Source organism: Ailuropoda melanoleuca, chromosome 4, assembly GCF_002007445.2.
Source record: "Ailuropoda melanoleuca isolate Jingjing chromosome 4, ASM200744v2, whole genome shotgun sequence".
Lineage (NCBI taxonomy): Eukaryota > Metazoa > Chordata > Mammalia > Carnivora > Ursidae > Ailuropoda > Ailuropoda melanoleuca.
The window spans coordinates 5516909-5538842 of NC_048221.1; the positions used below are offsets into that span (position 1 = coordinate 5516909).

General features: G+C 55.9%; 1 protein-coding gene across 1 annotated transcript in view; it reads left to right on the plus strand.

Moving 5' to 3' along the window:
• Positions 1-21934, plus strand: part of FBN3 (fibrillin 3) — a 52857-nt gene that overhangs the window by 14328 nt on the left and 16595 nt on the right. The window contains exons 23-43 of the mRNA XM_034657671.1: positions 1358-1582; positions 1765-1890; positions 2211-2336; positions 3349-3474; positions 4141-4266; positions 4409-4531; positions 4677-4802; positions 5769-5894; positions 7208-7330; positions 7519-7641; positions 8079-8204; positions 8307-8429; positions 9199-9321; positions 9408-9569; positions 10490-10558; positions 11692-11817; positions 16300-16425; positions 16815-16964; positions 19179-19250; positions 21205-21330; positions 21604-21729. Of these exons, the coding sequence (XP_034513562.1) occupies positions 1358-1582; positions 1765-1890; positions 2211-2336; positions 3349-3474; positions 4141-4266; positions 4409-4531; positions 4677-4802; positions 5769-5894; positions 7208-7330; positions 7519-7641; positions 8079-8204; positions 8307-8429; positions 9199-9321; positions 9408-9569; positions 10490-10558; positions 11692-11817; positions 16300-16425; positions 16815-16964; positions 19179-19250; positions 21205-21330; positions 21604-21729 (2679 nt within the window). The remainder of the gene's footprint in view (positions 1-1357; positions 1583-1764; positions 1891-2210; positions 2337-3348; positions 3475-4140; positions 4267-4408; positions 4532-4676; positions 4803-5768; positions 5895-7207; positions 7331-7518; positions 7642-8078; positions 8205-8306; positions 8430-9198; positions 9322-9407; positions 9570-10489; positions 10559-11691; positions 11818-16299; positions 16426-16814; positions 16965-19178; positions 19251-21204; positions 21331-21603; positions 21730-21934) is intronic.

Here is a 21934-nt window from a genome sequence, read left to right on the forward strand (position 1 = left end):
CTGCAACTTTTATTGATTCTTTCTCGTTACTGAAGAGTGCTGACTCAGGGTGGATCTCCTCACCGGCACCCCTAGCATGTCCGGGAATCTTTCTCAGCATCCGGGGCTCAAACACTCCTTCTGAATGGCACCCCATAAGGCTCAGAGATGGGAGATGTTTTCCCCCTTGGTGAGGGTTTCTTGGTCAGCATCTTGAAGTGACATTTCTTGGCTGAAAGCATATCTCAGGCAGCAGACGGGGCTCTCTGCCTGCTGTCTGGTTTCTTCCCGCAGTCGGCTAGGAGCCTTCTCGTTGGTTCCTTCTCAACGTTGCTTGCCTTCTGAACCGAGTTTTAGGTGTGCAGTGGGTCTCGCCCCTGGCCCCAAAATGTAACCAAGGAAAGGAGATAACCGAGTGAAGAGAAAAAAGCCACTGCCTCTCAGGCCCCGTGTGCTGAATTCAGCTGAACGGGGAGGTGCCGACTCCGGCCCTGTCTGTTCGGACGTGACCATTAGCCCCAGACCAGGGCACCGGGTACAGGGGAGGATCCCAGTGTGTGTCACAGGGTTCCCAGAGGTTCTCAAGGTTCTAGAACAGGGTCTCATCTTTAAATTGAACCACCTAAATGTCTGTTCCTTTTGTAAAGAGAGAGAAATTGTCCTAGACCAGCAGTTAGCAAACTTTTTCTGCAAAGGGCCGGGGTAAATAGTTTTGGCTTTGCGGGCCACACAGTCTCTGTGGCAGCTGCTGAGCTCTGTGCATAACGCAAAAGCAGCCACAGACAATACGGAAGCAAAGCAATGTGGCTGTGTGTCGATAAAACTTTATAAAAGAGGCGGACGACCCAGGGCTGTAGTTAGTGGCCCCTGGCTTAGACCCTTGTGTCTGGTCTCGAGGGAGGCTTGTCTGCTGTCAGATGGTTCTGAGGATGTCTCACAGATTAAGCACATGATCTGGAGTCGGATGGCCTGGTGTGAACGCGGCTCTGCCTTTTGCTAACTGTGTGGCCTTGGGCAAGCCAACTAACCCTTCTATGCCTCAGTTTTCTTGCCTGTAAAATGGACATGACAATAATAGGTTCATCTTGATGTTATTTTAAAGATTAAACGGGTTGAGGAGCTTAGAACAGCACTCAGCACATAGCAAGCACCTTAGCAGGACAGGTTATTGCCATTAAAATGTCACTGTTGGATGACATCGTTAGGAAAATGTCACCACTGGATGGCACCGGGGGTCAGCAGGAAGAAGTCACTCCCCTTGCAGTGTTCCTACCGGGGAGGGCATTTCAGACAGATGCTGTTGAGGGAGATCGTAACGCCCGTGTGGCAGCAGGTGCAGCGTGGCAGGGGGGGACCCGGTGACTGTCCCTCTATGTAGACATGCGCCTGGAGCCGTGCTTCCTGCGTTGGGCTGAGGACGAGTGTGGGGCCGCCCTGCCCGGCAAATACTGGATGGACGTCTGCTGCTGCTCCGTGGGGGCTGCCTGGGGGGTTGCATGCGAGGCGTGCCCAGAGCCTGAGTCCCCAGCGTTTGCCAGCCTGTGTCCCCGGGGGCTGGGCTTCGCCAGCCAGGACTTCCTGTCAGGCCGGCCCTTCTATAAAGGTGTGTGTGGGCCCTGGGAGCCCGGAGGGCGGGGAGCAGGCACAGCACAGGCGCAGGCCTGCAGGTGGGAAGTGCGTTGGGGAGAGCGCAGAGCGTCCGCAGCGAGAGCCAGCAAGTCTCAGGAGCAAACCCAGGGACGCTGGCCGTGTTTGACCGACCCTGTGTCATGCTCCTGGCCGCAGATGTGAACGAGTGTAAGGCCTTCCCCAGCATCTGCGTGCACGGCACCTGCAGGAACTCCGTGGGCAGCTTCCACTGCTCCTGTGTGGGGGGCTTCGCCCTGGATGCTCAGGGAAGGAACTGCACAGGTATGGGCCCACCTCTGCCGCCGCGGGAGACGCCTGTGGGAACGGGGGCTTCGAAGCCGAGGTGCAGTCAAGAGCCCTTCTTCGGGCACCTCTTGTCCTGCCTGCCAGCCGCCTGTGGGACCCAGGGCAGGTTGCCGCCCTCTCTGGCCCTGAGGGACCCCGACTGTAGAAGGAGGGGCTGACAGAGGTGACCTGCAGGGAGAAAATTCCCCACCGTTGGCGGGCGAGCCCACCCCTGGGGCTCAGTTCGGCAGCTCAGGTTCCCACGGAGCCCCGGTGTCTACAGATGTGGAGGCCGGCCCCTGCCCCTCTCTCCGTAGACATTGACGAGTGCCACATCTCCCCTGACCTCTGCGGCCAGGGCACCTGTGTCAACACCCCAGGCAGCTTTGAGTGTGAGTGTTTCCATGGCTACGAGAGAGGCTTCATGCTGATGAACTGCATGGGTAGGTGGCCGCGGGGCCGTTGGGCAGGGTGGCCCCCGGGCAGGGTGATGCCAGAGGGTGTTGGGGCTGACGGGAGGGGTGGTGGGGACGTTGCTGTTATGGACGAGGTGGGAGGGGCAGGTGTGGGGAGAAGCTGAGACCCAGCCGGAACCCAGCGCATCTGGGTGCCATGCGGCGACATCCCCAAAGGCGGCTGGACTCGGTCTGTCATGCAGGATTGAGGCCTAGGGACCGAGATCTGAGTGAGTGCTCCCAGGGCAGGTGTCGTGTGAGAAGAGAAGGGCCCTGGAGAGAGGAGCTCCCCTTCCTCCCTTCCCTTTTTTATTCATTCAGTGAACATTTTATGTGCCTCTACTGAGGGGAACCGCCGAGAGCTCAGTAGCAGACAGACAGTCTCTCAGAGTTCATGACCTGATGGGGAGACAGATGTTAATAAAATGAATCCCCAGAGACATGCAAAACGGCCACTGTGAGAAGCGCCTGAGAGGGCCACGTGGTGAGGTGCAGTGTGGTCCTCAGGGATGTCCTGTTCTGGGGGGCTTGAGGTGTGGCTGACAGAGTGGGACTAAATGTGCTGAAGAAGGGCTGGAAGATCAGCCTGAAGGGAGAACAGCAGGTGCAAAGGCCCTGGGGTGGGCCTGAGGGGTGGAAGGAGATACACGAGACTGGAGCTTGCGGAGGGGGTAGCCTGCTCCCCACGCTGATGCCTGGACGCTGGCCCTCGCCTTCCCGCTGTGCCCTACAGGGTGGCTTCTCAGGGGCTCCTTCGGTGACTCTAGGAGTGTCAGCCTCGTGGCCCTGATTCTCCTGAGAATTCCAGCCTCCCTCCTGGGCTGACTTGTCCCTGCTCCTTTCAGCTCCCACTCTGTTCCTCTGGCTCATCTGAGCTTCCGGCGCTCCTGGGCAGAGCCGGGGTGACGGGGCCGGGGGCTGCAGGGAGAAGCTTCCACGAGCCACGCCACCCCCACCCCAGTCTGCGTCTTCACACCTGCTCTCTCTCGCACATGCGCAGACGTGGACGAGTGTGTGCGGGACCCGCTGCTGTGCCGGGGAGGTACCTGCACCAACACGGAGGGGAGTTACACGTGTCAGTGCCCCCCTGGACACACGCTGACGGCCCAGGGCGCCGCCTGTGAGGGTGAGCGTGCGCCCGGATGCGGGCGTCGGCGGTGTGGGTGAAGCAGCGGGAAGCGTGTTTGTGCGCGTCTGACGACGTACGTGAGTGCGCACGCGTGTGTCCGGCTCCGTCGGTGTGGGCGCGGTTGCACGCGTGACGCAGGAGAGCATGTGTGTCAGTGTGTGGGTGTGTATTTGCTCCCGGGTGAGGGTGTTTGCGGGTGAAGGGCTCCGAGGGTGTGTTTGTGTGTGGGTCTGTGTGAGTGTGCGTCTGGGTGTGTGTCGACACAAAGGCAAGTAGGGGTGAGAGGTGTGTTTGTGAGTCCATGTGAATGTACGTAGTGTGAACGTGTGTATGTGTCTACTGAGGACGTTTGCATGTGAGTGGGTGTGAGGGTGTGTGTGTGAGCCTACGTGAACGTGTGCATGGGTGTGTGTGTCTGGGTGTGCATCTACCGAGGGTGGGTTTGTGAGTCTTGTAAGAGGGCAAAGGGGTGTGAGTGTGCATTTGAGTGCGGGTGTGTGTTTGTCCAGGAAGTGTGCTCCCTGCAAGGGTGTGTTTGTGCGTGTGTGAGTGTGTTGGTGTGCACGTGTGTCCAACTGTCTCAGGGACACGTAGATGGCAGAAGGGTCCCCGCTGGCCATCTGCTCACACCTGGCCCCCAACAGCCACGTGCTCCCCCCACAGATATCGACGAGTGTTCCCTGAGTGATGGCCTGTGTCCCCACGGCCACTGTGTCAACGTCATCGGGGCCTTCCAGTGCTCCTGCCACGCTGGCTTCCAGAGCACGCCTGACCTCCAGGGCTGTGTGGGTGAGAGCACGCCCACCTGCCACACACGGGTGCCAGCCCGCCAGCCCCCAGCCCTGACGGCAGTCCTTCCCGGCCCCCGTCAGGCCCATGCCTGTCCGTGCTCCATGGCCCTGCCCCTCCATCTCTGCCCTGTCTCCCGCAGACATAAACGAATGCCGTGCTGGGAACGGTGGCTGTGACGTGCACTGCACGAACACGGAGGGCAGCTACCGCTGTGGCTGCGGACGCGGCTACTCACTGATGCCCGACGGGAGGGCGTGTGCAGGTGTGTGGGATGAGGGAACCAACCGAGCCCGGCCCAGGTGAAGCCAGCCAGACCGGGGACAGGCCACTGACCCCGTGCCAGGGTCCTTGGGGCTCCCCCTCTGTCCCTGCCTGCTTACAGTCCAGCCCTCCCCCTGCTCCCCCAGATGTGAATGAGTGTGTGGAGAACCCGGACATCTGTGATGGGGGCCGGTGCGCCAACGTACCAGGGGGCCACCACTGCCTGTGCTATGACGGCTTCATGGCCACACTGGACGCGAGGACGTGCGTTGGTGAGGAGCTGGGACTGTGGGTTGCAGGAGACAGCATCTGAACTCACACGCCGGGCCTTCCACAGGGAAGCACACGGGCGAGACAGACACCAGGCCCCTTCCTTGTTGCATGCAGGCAAGGGACACAGGCTTTGCAGCAGCGCTGGTGGCCCTGAGTGGACCGCCACGTGCCAGAGCCTGTGGGGTCATATTCATCATAGCAGCAGATACCCCGAACCTGGGGCTTTGAGTACGTCCCCCGAGCACTCGCTGTGTACCTGATACGCGCAGAGCTTCACACCCCACTCCCTGGGCTACGTAAGATTGCTGCACACCGAGGCGTTTTATGCATAATAGGGTGAGCAAGATGGGAAAGGCGCTCAGAACTGTCCCTGAGCCCTGCTTCGGGATGCCGGGCTGTTCAGGCCACGGTCACTGTCCTGTCCTGTCGCGGGGCATCCCAAGGCCTGGGGAGCAGGTGTCTGCCCCATCAGGGCAGGGCTGGGGCCAGAGTGGGGAAGTTCCAGGAGGGAAGAGTGTAACTCCCTCCCAGGAGGACGAGTCCAGCCCAGTGAGGCTTAGGGTTCCTGATTGCAGGAATTTTAGGGAGCACGACAGCACCTCGGATCAAATCAAACGGAATTCTTTCACTACTCTATGCCCTTCCTGCAGACCTACGTTGGCATAAAAGCTCGGACAAGGTCTGTAGGAGAAAAACCTGGCTAGCTTCACTTAGTTCCGTCTGCTTTAAATGCATTTGGCCACAAAATCCTTTTGGGAACACATGGCCGATACGTGCCACGGAATACGTGCTGTCACATGTTGATATGACATTCCTAGTCACCCAGGGGTGGAACCAAGAGGAGCTCCCCAGTCCAGGAGACAGGCAAGGAGAGCCTCAACGCGGGGGGCCCGCATGGCAGGGCACACTACCACTCTCATGCACCCCCTCCATCCTCACCTGCTTCCTCTCCTGTCACCCCACAGATGTGAACGAGTGTGACCTGAATCCCCTCATTTGCCTCCACGGGGACTGTGAGAACACGAAAGGTTCCTTTATCTGCCACTGCCAGCCGGGTTACGTCATCAGGAAGGGGGCCACGGGCTGCTCTGGTGAGCTGGCGGTCAGGGGTGTGGTGCCAGCTCAGGGGTCCTGGGGTCTCCCCCACCCCTCGGGGCTGAGCACAACCAGACCTCATTCTTCCAGATTTCCACAGGTGGTGTCTTGTGTTAAAGCAGGAACAGGACCCGGTCAGGCGCCCCCGGGGCTCCCCTTAGCATACAGCTCTGCAGGGAGAGCTCTGCGGCCCCAGAGGTCCCCGGCAGTGTCCCCAGAGATGCCAGCCTGATGACTTTAAGTGATACGGGGGCGAACATTTCAACGGTTCGGCAGTCATCGGTTTAGGTGCCTAGGGCTGCCGTAACAAATTCCCAGCCTGGTGGCTCACGAGCGGCGCAGAAATGTATTCTCGCTCGAGAATGGTCCTGGAGGCCAGAAATCTGCAGTCAGTGTGTGGGCGGGCTTGGCTCCTTCCTGGGGGCTCCGAGGGGGAAATCCGTCCGTGCCTCTGCAGACTTCTGGCGGTGGCCGCCAGTCCTCGATGTTTCTTGGCTCGTAAATGTGTCACTCCATTCTCTCCGTCTTCACGTGGGTTCTGTCTGTGGCTGGGTCCAAATTTCCTTCTTATAAGGATGCCAGTCATTGGAGTAGGGCCACCACCGTCCAGGATGACCCCATCCTCACTTGGTTACACTTCTGAATAAGGTCCTGTTCACAGGTTCCAGGAACTAGGACTTGAATGTACCTTTTTGGAGGACACAAATCTACAGTTATGCGGTTGTTTGAATGTGTGTTAGCATTCTGCGTTACAAAACAGCATCAGGTGCATGATTTTTTAGAGACTGTTGATGTAAAATTAGCTTTTAAAATACGTTCACCCAAGTAACAGTGCAGGGAGTGTGAAGAAATGTTCATAACCGGTAACTCAGGTAGGTGGGGGATGAACATTGCAAAGGTTGGAAGGGCGAAGCCGACTTCAGACTTGGCTGAGAATCGGAAACTCTGGTTTAGAAGAAATTCTGCTTTAGAGCAAGGACAAATGCATTAGGACAGTTACTCTTAAGGTCTACCCTAAGTCTCTCATGCTGCTATTTCAGATCACTGCAGAGGGCTGCTGGGGGTCATGCCTTTTGGGTTTTGGGGTTTTTCTCCTGGGCTCTGGGTAAAGGTGGAAGCTACTTGGGAGGGGGCCTTTCTGGGCCAGCTCTCCCCCAGGAGGGTCCTTGCTTTTTCCCTGCTATGGCACTGTCTCCCCACTCTGCTCCTGAGGCCCTATCTCTACTAGGCCTGGGCCCTGTGGGGGTGCTGTGTCCTCCTCCCCTCTCCTGGGTCTGACCCTCCTGTGACCGGGTTCCTCTCCTCACAGATGTGGATGAGTGTGAGCTTGGGGGACACAGCTGTGACAGTCATGCTTCCTGCCTCAACGTCCCTGGGAGTTTCAGCTGCAGGTGCCAGCCAGGCTGGGTGGGGGATGGCTTCGCATGTCACGGTGAGTGCCCGGGGGCAGGTGGTCTGGGCAGAGCAGCGGAGGTAGGTTGGGGGCAGGTGGGGGGCGGGGCGGGGCTGGCCAGGCCCAGGGGTGTCTGTGGGGGCCTGTCAGGGCCGAGATCGGAGGGTCGGTCTCCCTGCAGCCCCCCAGTGCACACACTTGGGGGCTCCGGGCTCCGTGTCGTGCAGACCTGGATGAGTGTGCCTTGCGGGAGGACCGGTGCAGCCTGAGAGCCGACTGTCTGAACACTCCTGGCTCCTACCGCTGCGTCTGCCACCGCGGCTTCACCGGGGACGGCTTTTCCTGTGACGGTGAGAGCGGGGAGGGGCCCGAGAGGGACAGCCACCGGGGCTGGATCCCCAGGTGCTCACAGCGGTCAGTGGGCTTCCCGACTCACCCCGATCCCTGCCCACACCACACACTGGGGTGCTGGAGAGGATGCACCTCAGCCCGTGGGCGCACAGGCCAGGCCCAGCATCACTGGGGGGGGTGTCTTCTCCCCCAGACTCTGGATGCACCGAGCCTTCTGGATGTGGGGAGCAGGAACACTTGCTTACTTCCCAGGGCCCTCCACCTGGGTCCTGCGTCACCAGGTCCCCTGTCTCCCTGAGTTGGGGTCCGATTTCCCAGTGCTTCTTGCCTTCTCCCTGGAACCCTGGGTGACCACAAAGGGTTTGGGACCATCTGCCCACTGTGCGTGGGTCCTGGCCAGCTGGCCCCCAGCCCTCTGCCTCTCGGGGTCCCGCAGACAGGGACGAATGTGCTGAGGACGTGGACCTCTGCGAGAACGGGCAGTGCCTCAATGCCCCCGGTGGGTACCGCTGCGAGTGCGAGATGGGCTTCAGCCCCACGGAGGACCACCACGCCTGCCGAGGTGAGGCCTGGGGCTGCCGGGCTGGGGGACACAGCAGGCAGGCCCCGGGGGGCGGCGGGAGCAGGCTGCCAGGTGAGGCGGGCTGACCTGGGGTCCCCACAGATGTGGACGAGTGTGTGCTCGGGAACCTCTGCGTGTTCGGGAGCTGCGAGAACCTGCCCGGAATGTTCCGCTGTGTGTGCAGTGGCGGCTATGAGCTGGACCGCGGCGGGGGCAACTGCACAGGTGGGGGGCCAGCCGGGCCGCGGGTGTCGGAGAGCGCCGGGGTCACTGCCTCCCTGCCCTCAGACCTCTTCTCGAATGTCCTGCTCTGGGGGGGCTTGTCTGACCCCCCCATCACCAGCAGCACCCCCATTGATCCCTGTTCCCATCAGCCTCCACCGTGGTCGTCTGTCATCTCCTGAGTAAATGCAGTGAATGACCAAACACGTGCTCCCTCCGCTACAGTAGTCAAACTGGTCTCCTGCTTCCGTGTTTAAAACAGGGGTCAGCCAACTCTTCCAGTAAAGGACCAGATAGGAAATATATGGCTTTCCAGCCATACAGTCTCTGTCAGCTACTCAGGTGCCTTGTAGCCGGGAAGCAGACACAGGCAGTATGTAAATGAGTGGGCGTGGATGCGTGCCAATAAAACTTTATTTACACACACGGGCAGGGGGCCAGATCTGGCCCACAGATAAGAGTCTGCCAACCCCAGCTTTGAAAGCATGTTCTAAATGTTGGCTCTGTATGGCAGCTGCGTGGAAGCCAGGCCACAGGGAACTTTCAAGAGGCAAACCTCTATGCCAGGTCTAACAGAGCCGGGAGGAGATGGGGTTGGACAGGGCAGGGCAGCCCCTACAGGCTGCTGTCCCCTCGGGCTTTCTTCCCAGGGGAGGCCATGGCCTCGCCCCACAGCCCTACATCCGACATTGAGGGTTTCAGCTTCCGGGAGGAAGGCGGGAGGGAGGGGGTCAGGGGAGGGCTCCCCACTGATGGCCCCCCCACTCCACAGATGTCAACGAGTGCGCAGACCCCGTGAACTGCATCAATGGCCTGTGTATCAATACCCCCGGCAGCTACATCTGCAGCTGCCCCCAGGATTTTGAGCTGAACCCCAGCGGGGTGGGCTGTGTGGGTGAGTAAGCCTCGGCTCCTGCTGGGGCTCTCACGGCAGCTGAGCTGGCCGTACCACTTGCTAACCTCCCCTTCCCGTCTGTCCAGACACCCGGGTCGGGAACTGTTTCCTGGACACGCATGACCGAGGGGACGGTGGCATTTCGTGCACTGCCGAGATCGGGGTTGGCGCCACCCGCGCGTCCTGCTGTTGCTCCCTGGGCCGGGCCTGGGGCAACCCCTGTGAACTGTGCCCGATGGCCAACACCAGTGAGTCCCTGGGTGAGGGAACACCGGCGAGCACGCCCCGGGACTCAGGGGGTCGTCTTTGCCATGGGAGGGACCCTAAGACCCAGAGAGGGAGAGGGGCTGCCCTGGGTCACACAGCACCTTCTTGGCAGTTCATCGGCTGTGCCTCTCTCCAGGTCTCCGTCTGCCATCCCTTCCTGCAAACACTCTGTGTTTCTTTTCACTTGCTTTCTCAGTCGGGCAGCAAACATTGAGAGTTCCTCTGTGTCCCATGCAAGGGGCTGGGGACACAGCGCTGCACACTGGCCCACACCCATAAACCAGTGGTCCCGGGGCTGCGGGAGTAGAGCAATTCTGAGGGTTTGTTTGAGGCTCAGTCATGGCCGTGGAGAGGAAGAGGGGAAGGGAAGCTTTCCCAGGACAAGGGGCTTACATGAGGTTTTGAAGGATGAGTAGGAGTTTTCTAGGTAGAGCAGGGGGAAGGGTGTGTGATGCAGTGGGAATAGCATGTGCAAAGGCCCCAGGTTCACACACCCGTCCACCTATTCAGGTATGTGTGTGTGTGTCTGTGTGTCTGTGTGTGTCTGTGATGTCCAGGGGCTAATTTGGAGCCACACTGGTCTGGTTTTGGGTCAGAAGAAATGGCCCCTCTCCACCCCCAGCTACTAGCACACAGTTCATCCGTTCACGTGTCGAATGTGAACATGTTTACACACACACACACACACACACACACACACACACCGGTCCTCCTCCCAGCTTGGTCAAGTTCTCTTGGCTCCAAGAGGCTCAGGAGGTAAGGAGATGGAGTTGGGGTGGTAGAAGGATGAATGGCCCCATCCTGGAGCCATTTTTAGGGGATTTCAACTGCCCTGCCTCCCCTGGGCTTTGCCTAAATGCCCCTCCCCACAGCCCCTCAGAAGAGCCTGTTTCCCTTGCAGCTGAGTACAGAACTCTGTGCCCGGGGGGTGAGGGCTTCCGGCCCAACCCCATCACGGTCATCCTGGAAGGTGAGTTCCTGGCAGACCATCCGCCCACATACCCACCTCTCACCCCCACTTCACCGAAGTGTACTTGCAGGGGCCCCACACCCTCCTGCCCTCAAGTCAGGCGGTGAGACTAAACTGTTCTTAGTTTGTGGTGAATTTTTTTGTTTTTTCTTTCATCTACCTTTTTTTCCATCTGTTGGTTTATTGATCCATCCTTCCATCCAACCCCCATCCGCCCATCCCTGCATACATTCCTCATTCCCCCCCTTCTATCCATTCATCCCCCATCCACCCACCCACCCATCCATCCACCTATCCACTCACCCATCCTTCCTTCCATCCCTCCATCCACACACACATAATCCCCCATTCCCCCATCCAGTTGTCTACCCATCCATCCATTCCCCTCTCATAAATCTTACATCCTTTATTCCTTCCTCCTTCCCTTCCTTTCTCCAACTACCCTCCCTTCTTCCTTTGCTCCCTTCCTTCCTGTCTTCCATGCATACATACATTCATCCATCCACTCATCCACCCATCTGTTCCTCCATCTACTCACTTACCCATCCATCTGTCCGTCCACTCATTCATCTTGTCATTGTCCTCTTGCTTATTCATCTGCTATTTTTTTGTATTCATCCACCTATCCACTTAGTCGCCTATCCAGTGACCCATCCATCCACCCATCCATGCATCCATTCTTTTTTTTTAAGTAAACTCACGTCCAAAGTGGGACTTGAACTCATGTCCCTGAGATCAAAAGTCAATGCTCTACCAACTGAGCTAGCCAGGCGCCCCTCATCCATCCATCCTTTTATGTACAGGGGGTGATCAGATTGGAGAATTCTGTCCAGGGGGAGCTACGTGATGGATGATAGATGGAGGGATGGATGGTTTAGAAGGATGGGAGGATGGACTGGGAAATGCGGAGAAAAGGGATGAATTCAGGGTGACACTGGCCCAGAAGAGTCTGGGTGCAGCCTCCACGATAGGCCTTGGTCTGAACCCTCCAGGTAGCCAACAGCTCTCAGGTATTCTCGAAGAAGCAGGTTGGCTCCTCCGGGGCCCCGGAGAGCCCAGGGCAGGGTGTCGGTATCCCCCGAGGCCTCCGCTTGGGCTTAGCTGCCACTCATGGCTTCCTCACTTCCTGACAGACATTGATGAGTGCCAGGAGCTGCCTGGGCTGTGCCAGGGGGGCGACTGTGGCAACACGTTCGGCAGCTTCCAGTGCACCTGCCCCCCTGGCTACCGCCTCAACGGGGACACCCGCACCTGTGAGGGTGAGTATGCACCCCCCCCCGCCTTCCTCCCGAACCGCACCTCCTCCCAGGTGCTGGGGCCTGCAGTGCCCCGGGGGGCCAGCTCTCCTGCCTTGCTGCCAGCGGGGGAGGCGGGCATCGGAAGGGCGGGAAAAGCTTCCTTGGAATCCCTCTGGCTGCCCTCTGCTCTCCTGCATCCCTCTGACTTCCTGCCCTCTCAGAAATGGCCTGGCTTTGCAATACCGGCTCTGCCCTCCCTCCTTGGGGCAAAAGCTGACCAAGGCCCAGCGCTGGGAGTGGGAAGGGGCAGACACAGAGGGAATAGCCACCCTGCTCCTTCAGACAGCGTTTCACCTGCCTCCTTCCTGCTCTCCTTTGTGCCTCATAGTAATGGCCAGCAGGTACCTGGAGTCTGTGACTGTGTGTCGCCGCCACACCGAGCAACTTCCGTTGTCATCTGTTCATTCACCACAACAGCCCTATGAGGGGGATGTTCCTTGTATGATCCCATTTTTCAGATGCAGCAACAGGCTCAGGGACATTAAGTGACTTGTCTGGAGATACCAGCTAGTAAGTGAGGGAAACCCAGCCATTCTGGTCCCCGAGTCTGAGCTATTCCAATGCAGTATACAAAGTCCGTCCATCCATCCATCCATCCATCCATCCATCCATCCATCCATCCATCCTTCCCTCTGTGTATCCACCCATCTAATTATCCATTCATCCGTCCATCCGTCCATCCATCCACCTACCTATCAATCCATCCATCTATCTATCCCTCCCTCCCTCTATCCATCCATTCCTCCATCCATCTATCCATCCGCCCATCCATCCATCCATCCATCCCTCCATCCCTCCATCCCTCCATCCATTCATCCATCCATCCATCCATCTGCCAATTCATTCTTTCTCTCCCTTTCAACAATATTAATTGACCAAATACGTGCAGCCAGATGCTGACACCAGCACACAAGAACAGGATATGTATCTTTTTCTCAGAGCAGTGCTGTTTAGAAACTCAAGGAATTGGGGAAGGAAGGGAGAGATCTAAGACCAAGACACCGATTTCCATGGTACATGGAGGTAGGAGCTGACACAACTTCAACAATCAGAACCCAAATACTTGAAATTTACTTCATTCCTCTCTACCTCTCCCGTCCCTTAGGATAGCAAGGGAGAAAGAGAAAGGCCCTATCGGGTCACCTGGGTGGCTCAGTTGGTTAAGCATCTGCCTTCGGCTCAGGTCATGATCTTGGGGTCCTGGGATTGAGGCCCATGTCAGACTCTCCACTCAGCAGGGAGTCTGCTTCTCCCTCTCCCTCTTCCTCTGCCCCTCCCCCCACTCAGGCGCGCGCACGCGCTCTCTCTCTCTCTCAAATAAATAAAATCTTTAAAAAAAAAAAAGGTCCTATCAACAATAAAGGTCACAGGGCTGGCAGACTTGAACCTGAACGTTGACCTTGGATGTGCAGCCTTGCAGGACCAGCAGTGTGCTGAGGGCTGCAGTCCTTTCAGCCCTCCCCAGCAGTCAGACTCAAGGGATGGATGGGACTTGTGCAGTAGCACAGGACCCTGTTCTCCAAAGGGCCCACACTCGGCTTATGCTTTGCTGTCGCCATCTTGAAATTCTATGTATCTCGAACAAAGAAGCCCCAGTCTTCATTTTGCGTGGGGCAAGTTCTGTAGCTGGACCTTGTCGAATGGCGGGTCTCCCCCTAGAATCGCTGGGTTGTATGGTGATTCTGTTGACTATTCTGTTTTGTGTGAGGAACTGCCAAACTGTTTTCTGCAGTAGCTACAGCACTACGTGCTCATCAGCAATGTGCAGGGGCCCCAGTTTCTCCACATCCTCACCAACACTGGTATTTTCCGTCGCTCAATGTTATACTGTCTAGTGGGTGTGAGGTGGCAACCGTGTGGTTTTGATCTGCATTTCCCTGATGACTAATGACTAATGAGCATCTTTTCCTGTGCTTGTTGGTCATTCGTATATCTTTGGAGTAGTGTCTGTTCATGTCTTCTGCCCATTTTTAAATGGGGTTGTCTTTTTGTTGTTGAGTTGTGAGAGCTCTTTATATATTCTAGATATAGGCCCTTATCAGGGCGCCTGGATGGCTCTGCCTTCGGCTCAGGTCATGATCCCAGGGTCTTGGGATCGAGTCCTGCATCAGGCTCCCTGCCGATGAGGCTTCAGTAGGGAAGACTTCTCGCTCTCCCTCTAGCCTTTCCCCCTGCTCATGCTCTTTCTCTCTCTCTCTCTCTCATGTGCCGTTCTCTCTCTCAAATAAATAAAATCTTTTTTTTAGAAAGACCCTTATCAGACCTATGATTTGCAAATAGTTTCTCCCATTCTGTAGTTGTCTTTTCACTTTCTTGATGGTGTCCTTGGATGCACAACAGGCTTTGACTCTGGTGAAGCCCAATTTACTTGGGTTTTTTTTCCTCCATCACTGTGGCTTTGGTATGATCTAGAATCGATTGCCAAATACAGGCCATGTCTTCTATTTACCCCTATGTCTTTTTCTAAGAGTTTTATCATTTTAGCTCTTACATTTCAGTTTTCTACTTACTGTGTTAACTTTGGTACATGGTGTCAGGGAGGGGTCCAATGTCATTCTTTTGCATGTGGCTATCCTGTTGGTGAAGAGACTCTTCTTTCCCCCGTTGAATGGTCTTGGACCCCCTGTTGAAAATCACGTGACAGATGGTTTATTTCTGGACTCTCATTTCTATTCCATTGATTTATATGTCTACCCTTCTAACAGCACCCCACTGTCCTGATTATGGGAGCATTGTAAGTTTTGAAATTGGAAAGTGTGAGCCCTCCAAATTTGTTTTTCCTTTTGCTGGACGGTTTTGGGTAGGCGGGGTCCCTTGCAATTCCATATGAATTCAGGATCAGCTTTTCCATTTCTGCAAAATGAAATCATTAGGATTTTGACAGGGGATTGCATAGAAACTGGGAATTGCTTTGGCGACTACTGCCATTTTAACAGCGTTAAATCTCCAGACCCATGTACACAGAGGGTCTTTCCATTTCTGTAGGTCGTCTTTAATTTTTTTGCAGTGATGTTTTGTAGTTTTCCGTGTTCAACTCTTGCACCTCTTTGGTTTAACCTGTTCTTAAGCATTTAATTTTTTGGACGCTATAATAAGCAGAATTCTTTAAAGTGTCCTTTTCGATTACTCATTGGCAGGATACAGGAAGGAGTAGAGCTGATATTTGTGTGTTGGTCTTATATTCTGCAATTATATTGACCTCACTTATTAATTATCTCTGACAGTTTTTGTTTTATGGAGTCTTTTTTTTTTTAAGGTTTTATTTTTAAGCAATCTCTACACCTCACATGGGGCTCGAACTCACAACCATGAGATCAAGAGTCGTGTGCTCCACTGACTGAGCCAGCCAGGCACCCCTTTGTCTTGTGGTCTCTTTAGGATATGTTACGCAACAGATTCCATGGTTGTTGTAAGTTTTTGCCTGGATTCCAGAGTTCTGCGAAAAGTTGATTTTGTCAGTTTTTACCAGCTTAGTAGTTTTCGTGGAGGAATAGAGGCTGGCCTTCCTCACTCTGCCGTCTTTGGGGATGCCTGTCCTAGCATGCTAATATCCCACCATCCGTTTTTGCACAGCCCATTAGCTAAGAATGCTTTTTACATTTTTTAAATGGTTAAAGAAAATCAAAAGAAGAGGGATATTTTGCGATACGTGAAAAATACATGAAATTCACATTTCAGGTTCCATAAATGAAGTATTACTGGAACATAGACATGCTGATTTCTTTCTTTCTTTCTTTCTTTTTTTTTTTTTTAAGATTTTATTTCTTTATTTGAGAAAGAGAGAGCACTAGCAGGGGGGACAGGGGGAGCAGAGGCAGAGAGAGAAGCAGGCTCCCCAGTGAGCAGGGAGCCCAGTGCGGGGCTCAATCCCAGAACCCTGGATCAGGACCTGACTCGAAGGCAGATGCTTAACTGACTGAGCCCCCCAGGCGTCCCACCCTGCTGATCTCTTTACCTATTGTCTGTGGATCCTCTCACACCCCAGGGGCAGGGTGAATAGGTGTGGGAGACCACTGTTTGGCTTGCAGAACAAAAAAGTTTACTATCTGACCTTTATAGAAAAGTTTGTTGCTCCTGGACTAGAAAACTGCTCAGACTGAGAGTCTCCTTTTTTCCCAAAAATACTTGATGCGTGGGGCGTCTGCTTCCTGCCGCCTCGCATTTGGAAGCACACGTCTGCCCCACTCTTGGGTGATCATGTAACTGACCCATGGGCTTAGATTATATATTTTTCTTAATAGCTTAATAGAAGTGAGATCATAGTGAACTTTCCCCCCCCACTTAATGCCATGTTGGGTCTTTCCATGTCACTAAGATGCCTGCACCTTTTAAGCTGATCTTGAAACCAAGCTCAAGCCCATAATGAAGTGGCTCCACCAGATCCAGATCCGGGTGGGGAGTGATCCAGACAGCTCCTGGATGCTCCCCCTCCCTCCCCTGCAGACATCGACGAATGCTCTTCCCACTCGGGCATCTGTGGCCCTGGTACCTGCTACAACACCCTGGGGAACTACACCTGTGTCTGCCCTGCAGAGTACCTGCAAGTCAACGGTGGCAACAACTGCATGGGTACAAAGTGTGATAACTGGGGAGACAGACAGTTGCAGGAAAAGCACTCAGGTGTGGGAGGGACTTCTCAGAGTCTCCATGCTTTGGAAGAATGTGGAGAGGTGTGTTTAGGGGAGTAGAGAGAGGGAGGGTGAGTGTATGAGTTGCTGTTCAGCAGCAGAGAACAAGATGTGGGACTTTGGGGCCCAGGGCTGCCATGTATGGTTGTTCAGGTTGTGCACTGCCCAACAAGAGCTTATACTGTAAATGGCACCCCATGTGTCTTGCGGGAGAGACATCAAGCCACTTATTTTCAAATGGATCCATGAATAAGTTTCCATCCATCTGGCTTTTTCTTCCTCTGGCTTGGTTATCTTTTATCCACACTCCTCTTCCTAATCCAACCACAGACATGAGGAAGAGCATCTGCTTCCGGCACTATAACGGCACATGTGGAAATGAGCTGGCCTTTAACGTGACCCGGAAGATGTGCTGCTGCTCATACAACATCGGCCAGGCCTGGAACAGACCCTGTGAGGCCTGCCCCACTCCTGCCAGCCGTGAGTGCCCTTCCCCACCTTCTTTCCAGCGTGGTCCTTTTTAGTGCAATATTTAAGGAGGCATGCCCTGCTTAGGGCACCCACATTAGCTCTCGTCCTACGTTGTTCTGATGAGGGCTGAGGAGTTGAAGTTAGGTCCTAGTTGATGTACAGAAATCATCACTGTGAGGGTGAGCAAAGCATCCTTTCTTCAATTTTGCAGATTTGGGGAATTCAAAATGGGTCTGTGAAGCCTATATTTGTGGTGAAGATCCTTGAGCAGGGGAAGGGGCAGAGTCAGGCAAGCTCTGAGGAGGACTGCTAAAATGTTGGTTGGGATGAAGAAGGGGATTCCAGGCAGGGAACAGCATGAGCAAAGGCCTGGAGGCAGCACTGAGCCCCAGACCATGCTAGCAGCTGGAATGAGAACTAACAGAATGATCTAGCAGCCAGCCCAGGTATCAGAAAGAGCTGAAAGAGTAGGGCAGTGAGTGAAAGTGGGCAACGAGGGAGTTACAGTATTAGTCCGGGGGGCTGAATGTGTCTCCCCAAATTCATATGTTAAAGCCCTGATCCCCAGTGTGGCCGTGTTAGGAGGTGAGGCCTGGAGGAGGGGATTAGGTCCTGTGGGGGGAGCCCCCTGAATAGGATGAGTGGACACGTGAGGCAGATGATCTCCACCACTTGAGGACAGAGCAGTGAAACAGCCGCCGATGAACCAGGAGGTGGCTCTCACCAGACCCCGAATCGGCCGGCGCCTGGGTCTTGGACTCCCAGCCTCCGGAACTGGGAGAGATACACGTCTGCTGTTTCAGCCCCCCGCTCGGTGGTGTTTTGTGATAGCAGCCCACGCTGGCTAAGACAATTTGTTTCCTAGGGGTGCAGCAACAAATGACCAAAAACCTGGTGGCTTAAAAAACCCAGAAATTAATTTTCTCCTAGTTCTGAAGACTAGAAGTCAGAACCCAAGGTGTCAGGTGTCAGAGGGGGCTGTGCCCCGCCCCCCAGAGGCCCTAGGTTAGAAGCCATCTTTGCTTCTTCCAGCATCTGGACGTCCTTCGTGTCTGTTCCCGATCTCTCCCTTCGTCTTCCCGTGGTGTCTTATCCCCGAGGGTCTGCGTGTCTCCCCTTTCCTTGTAAGGACACCAGGCATTGCATTCCGGGCCCTCCCTCATCCAGGTTGACCTCATCTTATCCTAAGTCCATCTGCAAAGACCCTATTTCCCCAAACGGTCACACTCGGAGATTCTGGGTGGACACGAACTTGGGGGGCGGTTAGTGTCCACCCAGTGCAGGGTGATGGAGCGGGGATGGTTAGTGGGCACTTCCGGGGAACAGGTGCCCCTGCTCCGGGTTCTAGGAAACAAGATCGGGCAGACCCAAGCTTGTGCAGGCTGGGAGGAAGCTGCAAACCGCCAGCTCCGGTCAGGGGACTGTCGAGACAGATCAGATGTCACCCTTGGGCTGGATGCCGGGACTTGGGTACCTGCCCGGATCTCGTGCACTGGAAACAGGTGCAGGTAGACTATGACAAGGCAGGAGTCCACGCCAGCCAAGGGTCCATTCTCATCACGATGCAGACAGAAGAGCGAGTGATGGCCAGGGCAGGGCCCTGGGGAAAGGTAGCAAGGGAGCCCTGTGCTGTCCTGGGGAGGGAAGGGGGGGAGCCCAAGGGTGGTACCATCAGCGTCCAGTGCCAGTGTGGTGGGTCAGTGGGGAGCCCCAGGGAGCCTTCCCTCTGGGTTGCCCTGAGTCCTCAAGGCTGAAGTGGGCTTTGCTAGGGAACAGCAAAGGGAACAGCCTGTGCGATGTTCTGGTGGCACAACAGAGCAGGGCATCTCCAGACGTGTAATGAGGTCAGTGGGTGGGAGGGCAGGAGTTCCTGCTGGAGAGGTAGGGCCAGGCGTGAAGGTCTTGAGGTCCAAACTCAAGAGTCTGCCTATTCTGGGGAGGGCAGTGGGGCGTGCGTGGCGGCACTCACACAGCGAAGAGATGAGCAAGGTCACATGTCTGCATCTCTGTGTTGGAAGATCACGCAGCACAGGTGGATGTCTGCCCCCTGCCCTCCCAGGGCTGGGCAAAGTGGAGGGGGGAGAGGGACTAGTTATCGGGAGGCCAGATGTGGGCTGGGCGGCAGGGGCTGGAGGAGGCGATGGGCGGGGGATCAGAAAGAGGAGGTGTCCTCCCCGGGAGCCTGCCGCCCCAGCACCCTCTGCCTTGTTCGCCTTTGCCCAGTGGACTACCAGATCCTGTGCGGACACCAAGCCCCCGGCTTCGTCATTGACATCCACACGGGGAAGCCCCTCGGTGAGTGGCCGTGTCCCCCTGCCCGTAGCCCCAGGTCCCTCTGTCCCCAGAGCCCTGGCCGCTCCCTTCCATGCACCCCCACCTCATGCCCCCAGACTTCCAACTCCCCAGACCGGGCCAGGAGTCCTGTCGTCAAACACTGCCTTTTATTTAAAAAAAATATATATAAGTGAGAGTATTTTTATGAAGTTGTTATTCATTTTTTTTTAAATTCTGATAAAATACACATAACATGAAATTGACCGTCTTAACCATTAAGTGCACAGCTCAGTGGCATGAGGCACACTCACACTGTCCTACAGCCACGCCCACCTTCCGTCTCCAGAACGTTCCATCTCCCCAAACTAAGACTTTGTCCCAGGAAGCACGGACTCCCCAGCCCCTGCCCCAGCCCTGGCTCCCACCATCTCCTCTCTGTCTGTGTGGATGGGACGCCTCTGGGGACCTCCTGGGAGTGGGGTCCTGCGGGATGTGTCCTTCTGGGTCTGGCTCCTCTCGCTGAGCGTGACGTCTCTGGGGTTCATCCATGTTGCAGCAGGGGTCAGAACACTCTGTTCTAAGCTACGCAGGGTTCTGTACAACCTAATCCCTGCATGTCACATTTCAGCTGCGTGGCGTTGAACAGATGAGCCCATTTCCAGCTGTTTTCACCCCACGGAGGTGTCCTTATTTTAAACAATCAGAACATGTCCGATAAGATCCACTTCCCCTGTGGTGACCGCGTCAAACCAAAGTCCCCTTCGCACTCCCACGATTCTCAGGCCGTATGCCCCGGGGATTTCTAGATCCTATTTCATGCATTTCAACATACATAGCGGTCCCCACTGAAAATGTATGGCAGTGTTTTCTGGGGAGTTTGAAATTTTATAATTCTAGAATACCCTGCATAGTGGTCTGCAGCTCACCTTTGTTCAGCCAGCCACGAGCTGTGGAGCCCTGGGCAGGTTACTGCATGCAGCCCCGTTCCTCTTGACCTACTGTGACTTTCCACGCGTGGACGTGTCACGCGTCACAGGCCTGGGTGGCCCCTGGGTTCCCTTTTTATACAGTTGACCCTTGAACAGCGTGAGGATTGGGGGCGCCAAGTCCTGTGCAATGAAAACTCCGCATGTAACTCTTGACTCCCCCAGAACTTAACTAAGTCCGCTGGCGACTGGAAACCTTACTGATGGGGTGAAGAGTCGAAGAACAGCGGTTTTGCACATTGTGTGCATGACATAGTGCGTTGTTACAATAAAGTAAGCTAGAGGCAAGAAAGCCTTATTAAGAAAATCGTAAGGAAAGTCCCTTAAGGAAAATACTGTATTTCTATAAAAAGATAGACATTCATGCCTCAGTGGCCCCTTGTGTTTTGAACCTGCGCTGTTTAAGCGACAACTGTATACATCACAGCTTCACCCGGATCTGACTCCCCTACCACACACTTGGCCCAGCTCAAGTACAATTCCGTGGTTCCCTGTGTCTTCACAGAGTGGTGCCCCAGCACCACCATCTGAGTTAGAACACCTTCGTCGCGCAGAAAGAAACCCGGTCCCTGTGAGCGGTCACTCCCCGTTCTGTCCCCTCCCAGCCCCTGGTGACCGTACTTCTCCTCTCTGTACCTATGGATTCACTCTTCTGGTCATTTCACGTCCCTGGGATCGTACAGCATGTGTTCTCGCATCTGGCTTCCCTCACTAAGCAGCGTGCCTTCCAGGCTTGTCCATGTTGTGACCCCACGAGGCAGAGGCAGGCTCGCTGGGCCCAGCCAATGGGTTTTCAGTAGAGAGATACGCCCCCCCCGCCCCCGCTCTTGGTCCCACATCCCGACCTCTCTGGTGTCAGAAAGATTTCGGCCACCGCAGAATTGCTGGGGCATGTGCTCACCTGTGGCCAGACTGCGGGGCCTCTTGGCTCAGGGCCCCCAGATGCTCCCTGGGGCTGGGCTGCCCCTGACGGCTGACGCCCTCCCCAGACATTGACGAGTGTGGCGAGATCCCTGCCATTTGCGCCGGTGGCGTCTGCATCAACCAGATCGGGAGCTTCCGGTGCGAGTGCCCCACGGGCTTCCGCTACAACAGCGTGCTGCTGGTCTGCGAAGGTGCCACCTGCCTGGTCTCCCTGGCCCTGGGGGGGCTGATTCCCCGCCCTGTGTGCTCTGGATGCATCATTTAAGCTCCATAAGCCTCAGTTTCCCTTTCTGAACAATGGGGCTAATGCCTGTCCAGGGGCCCGCATCCTGCAGAACCGCTCTCCCTGGGGTTCTGGCTACTCCTGGAGAGATTCCCCCTGCAAAGCCTGGGGCAGAGTGTGGGGTTGGATTCCGGCAGGGAGGCCTCCTCCTGCACCCCTGCCCGTTGTCTGTGTTCCGCAGACGTGAACGAGTGCGCCAGTGGAGAGAGCCCCTGCCAGCAGAATGCTGACTGTGTCAATATCCCTGGCAGCTACCGCTGCATGTGTGCCCGAGGGTACAAGCTGTCGCCCGGCGGGGCTTGTGTGGGTGAGCGGGGACCCCAGCAGGGCCCCAGGGTGGGGGCTGAGGCTGTGGGGTCTGGGACAAAGCGAGGCTCTGTGCCCTGTGACTTGAGTAGGGTGTGGCTCTGTCCGGGCTCTGCCATGAGGTGGCGGGGATGCCAAACACCTGTTAATGGGGTGGGGGGAGGGGCATGGAACGGGAGTGTGGTGCTGGCAGCAGCTTGAACGGG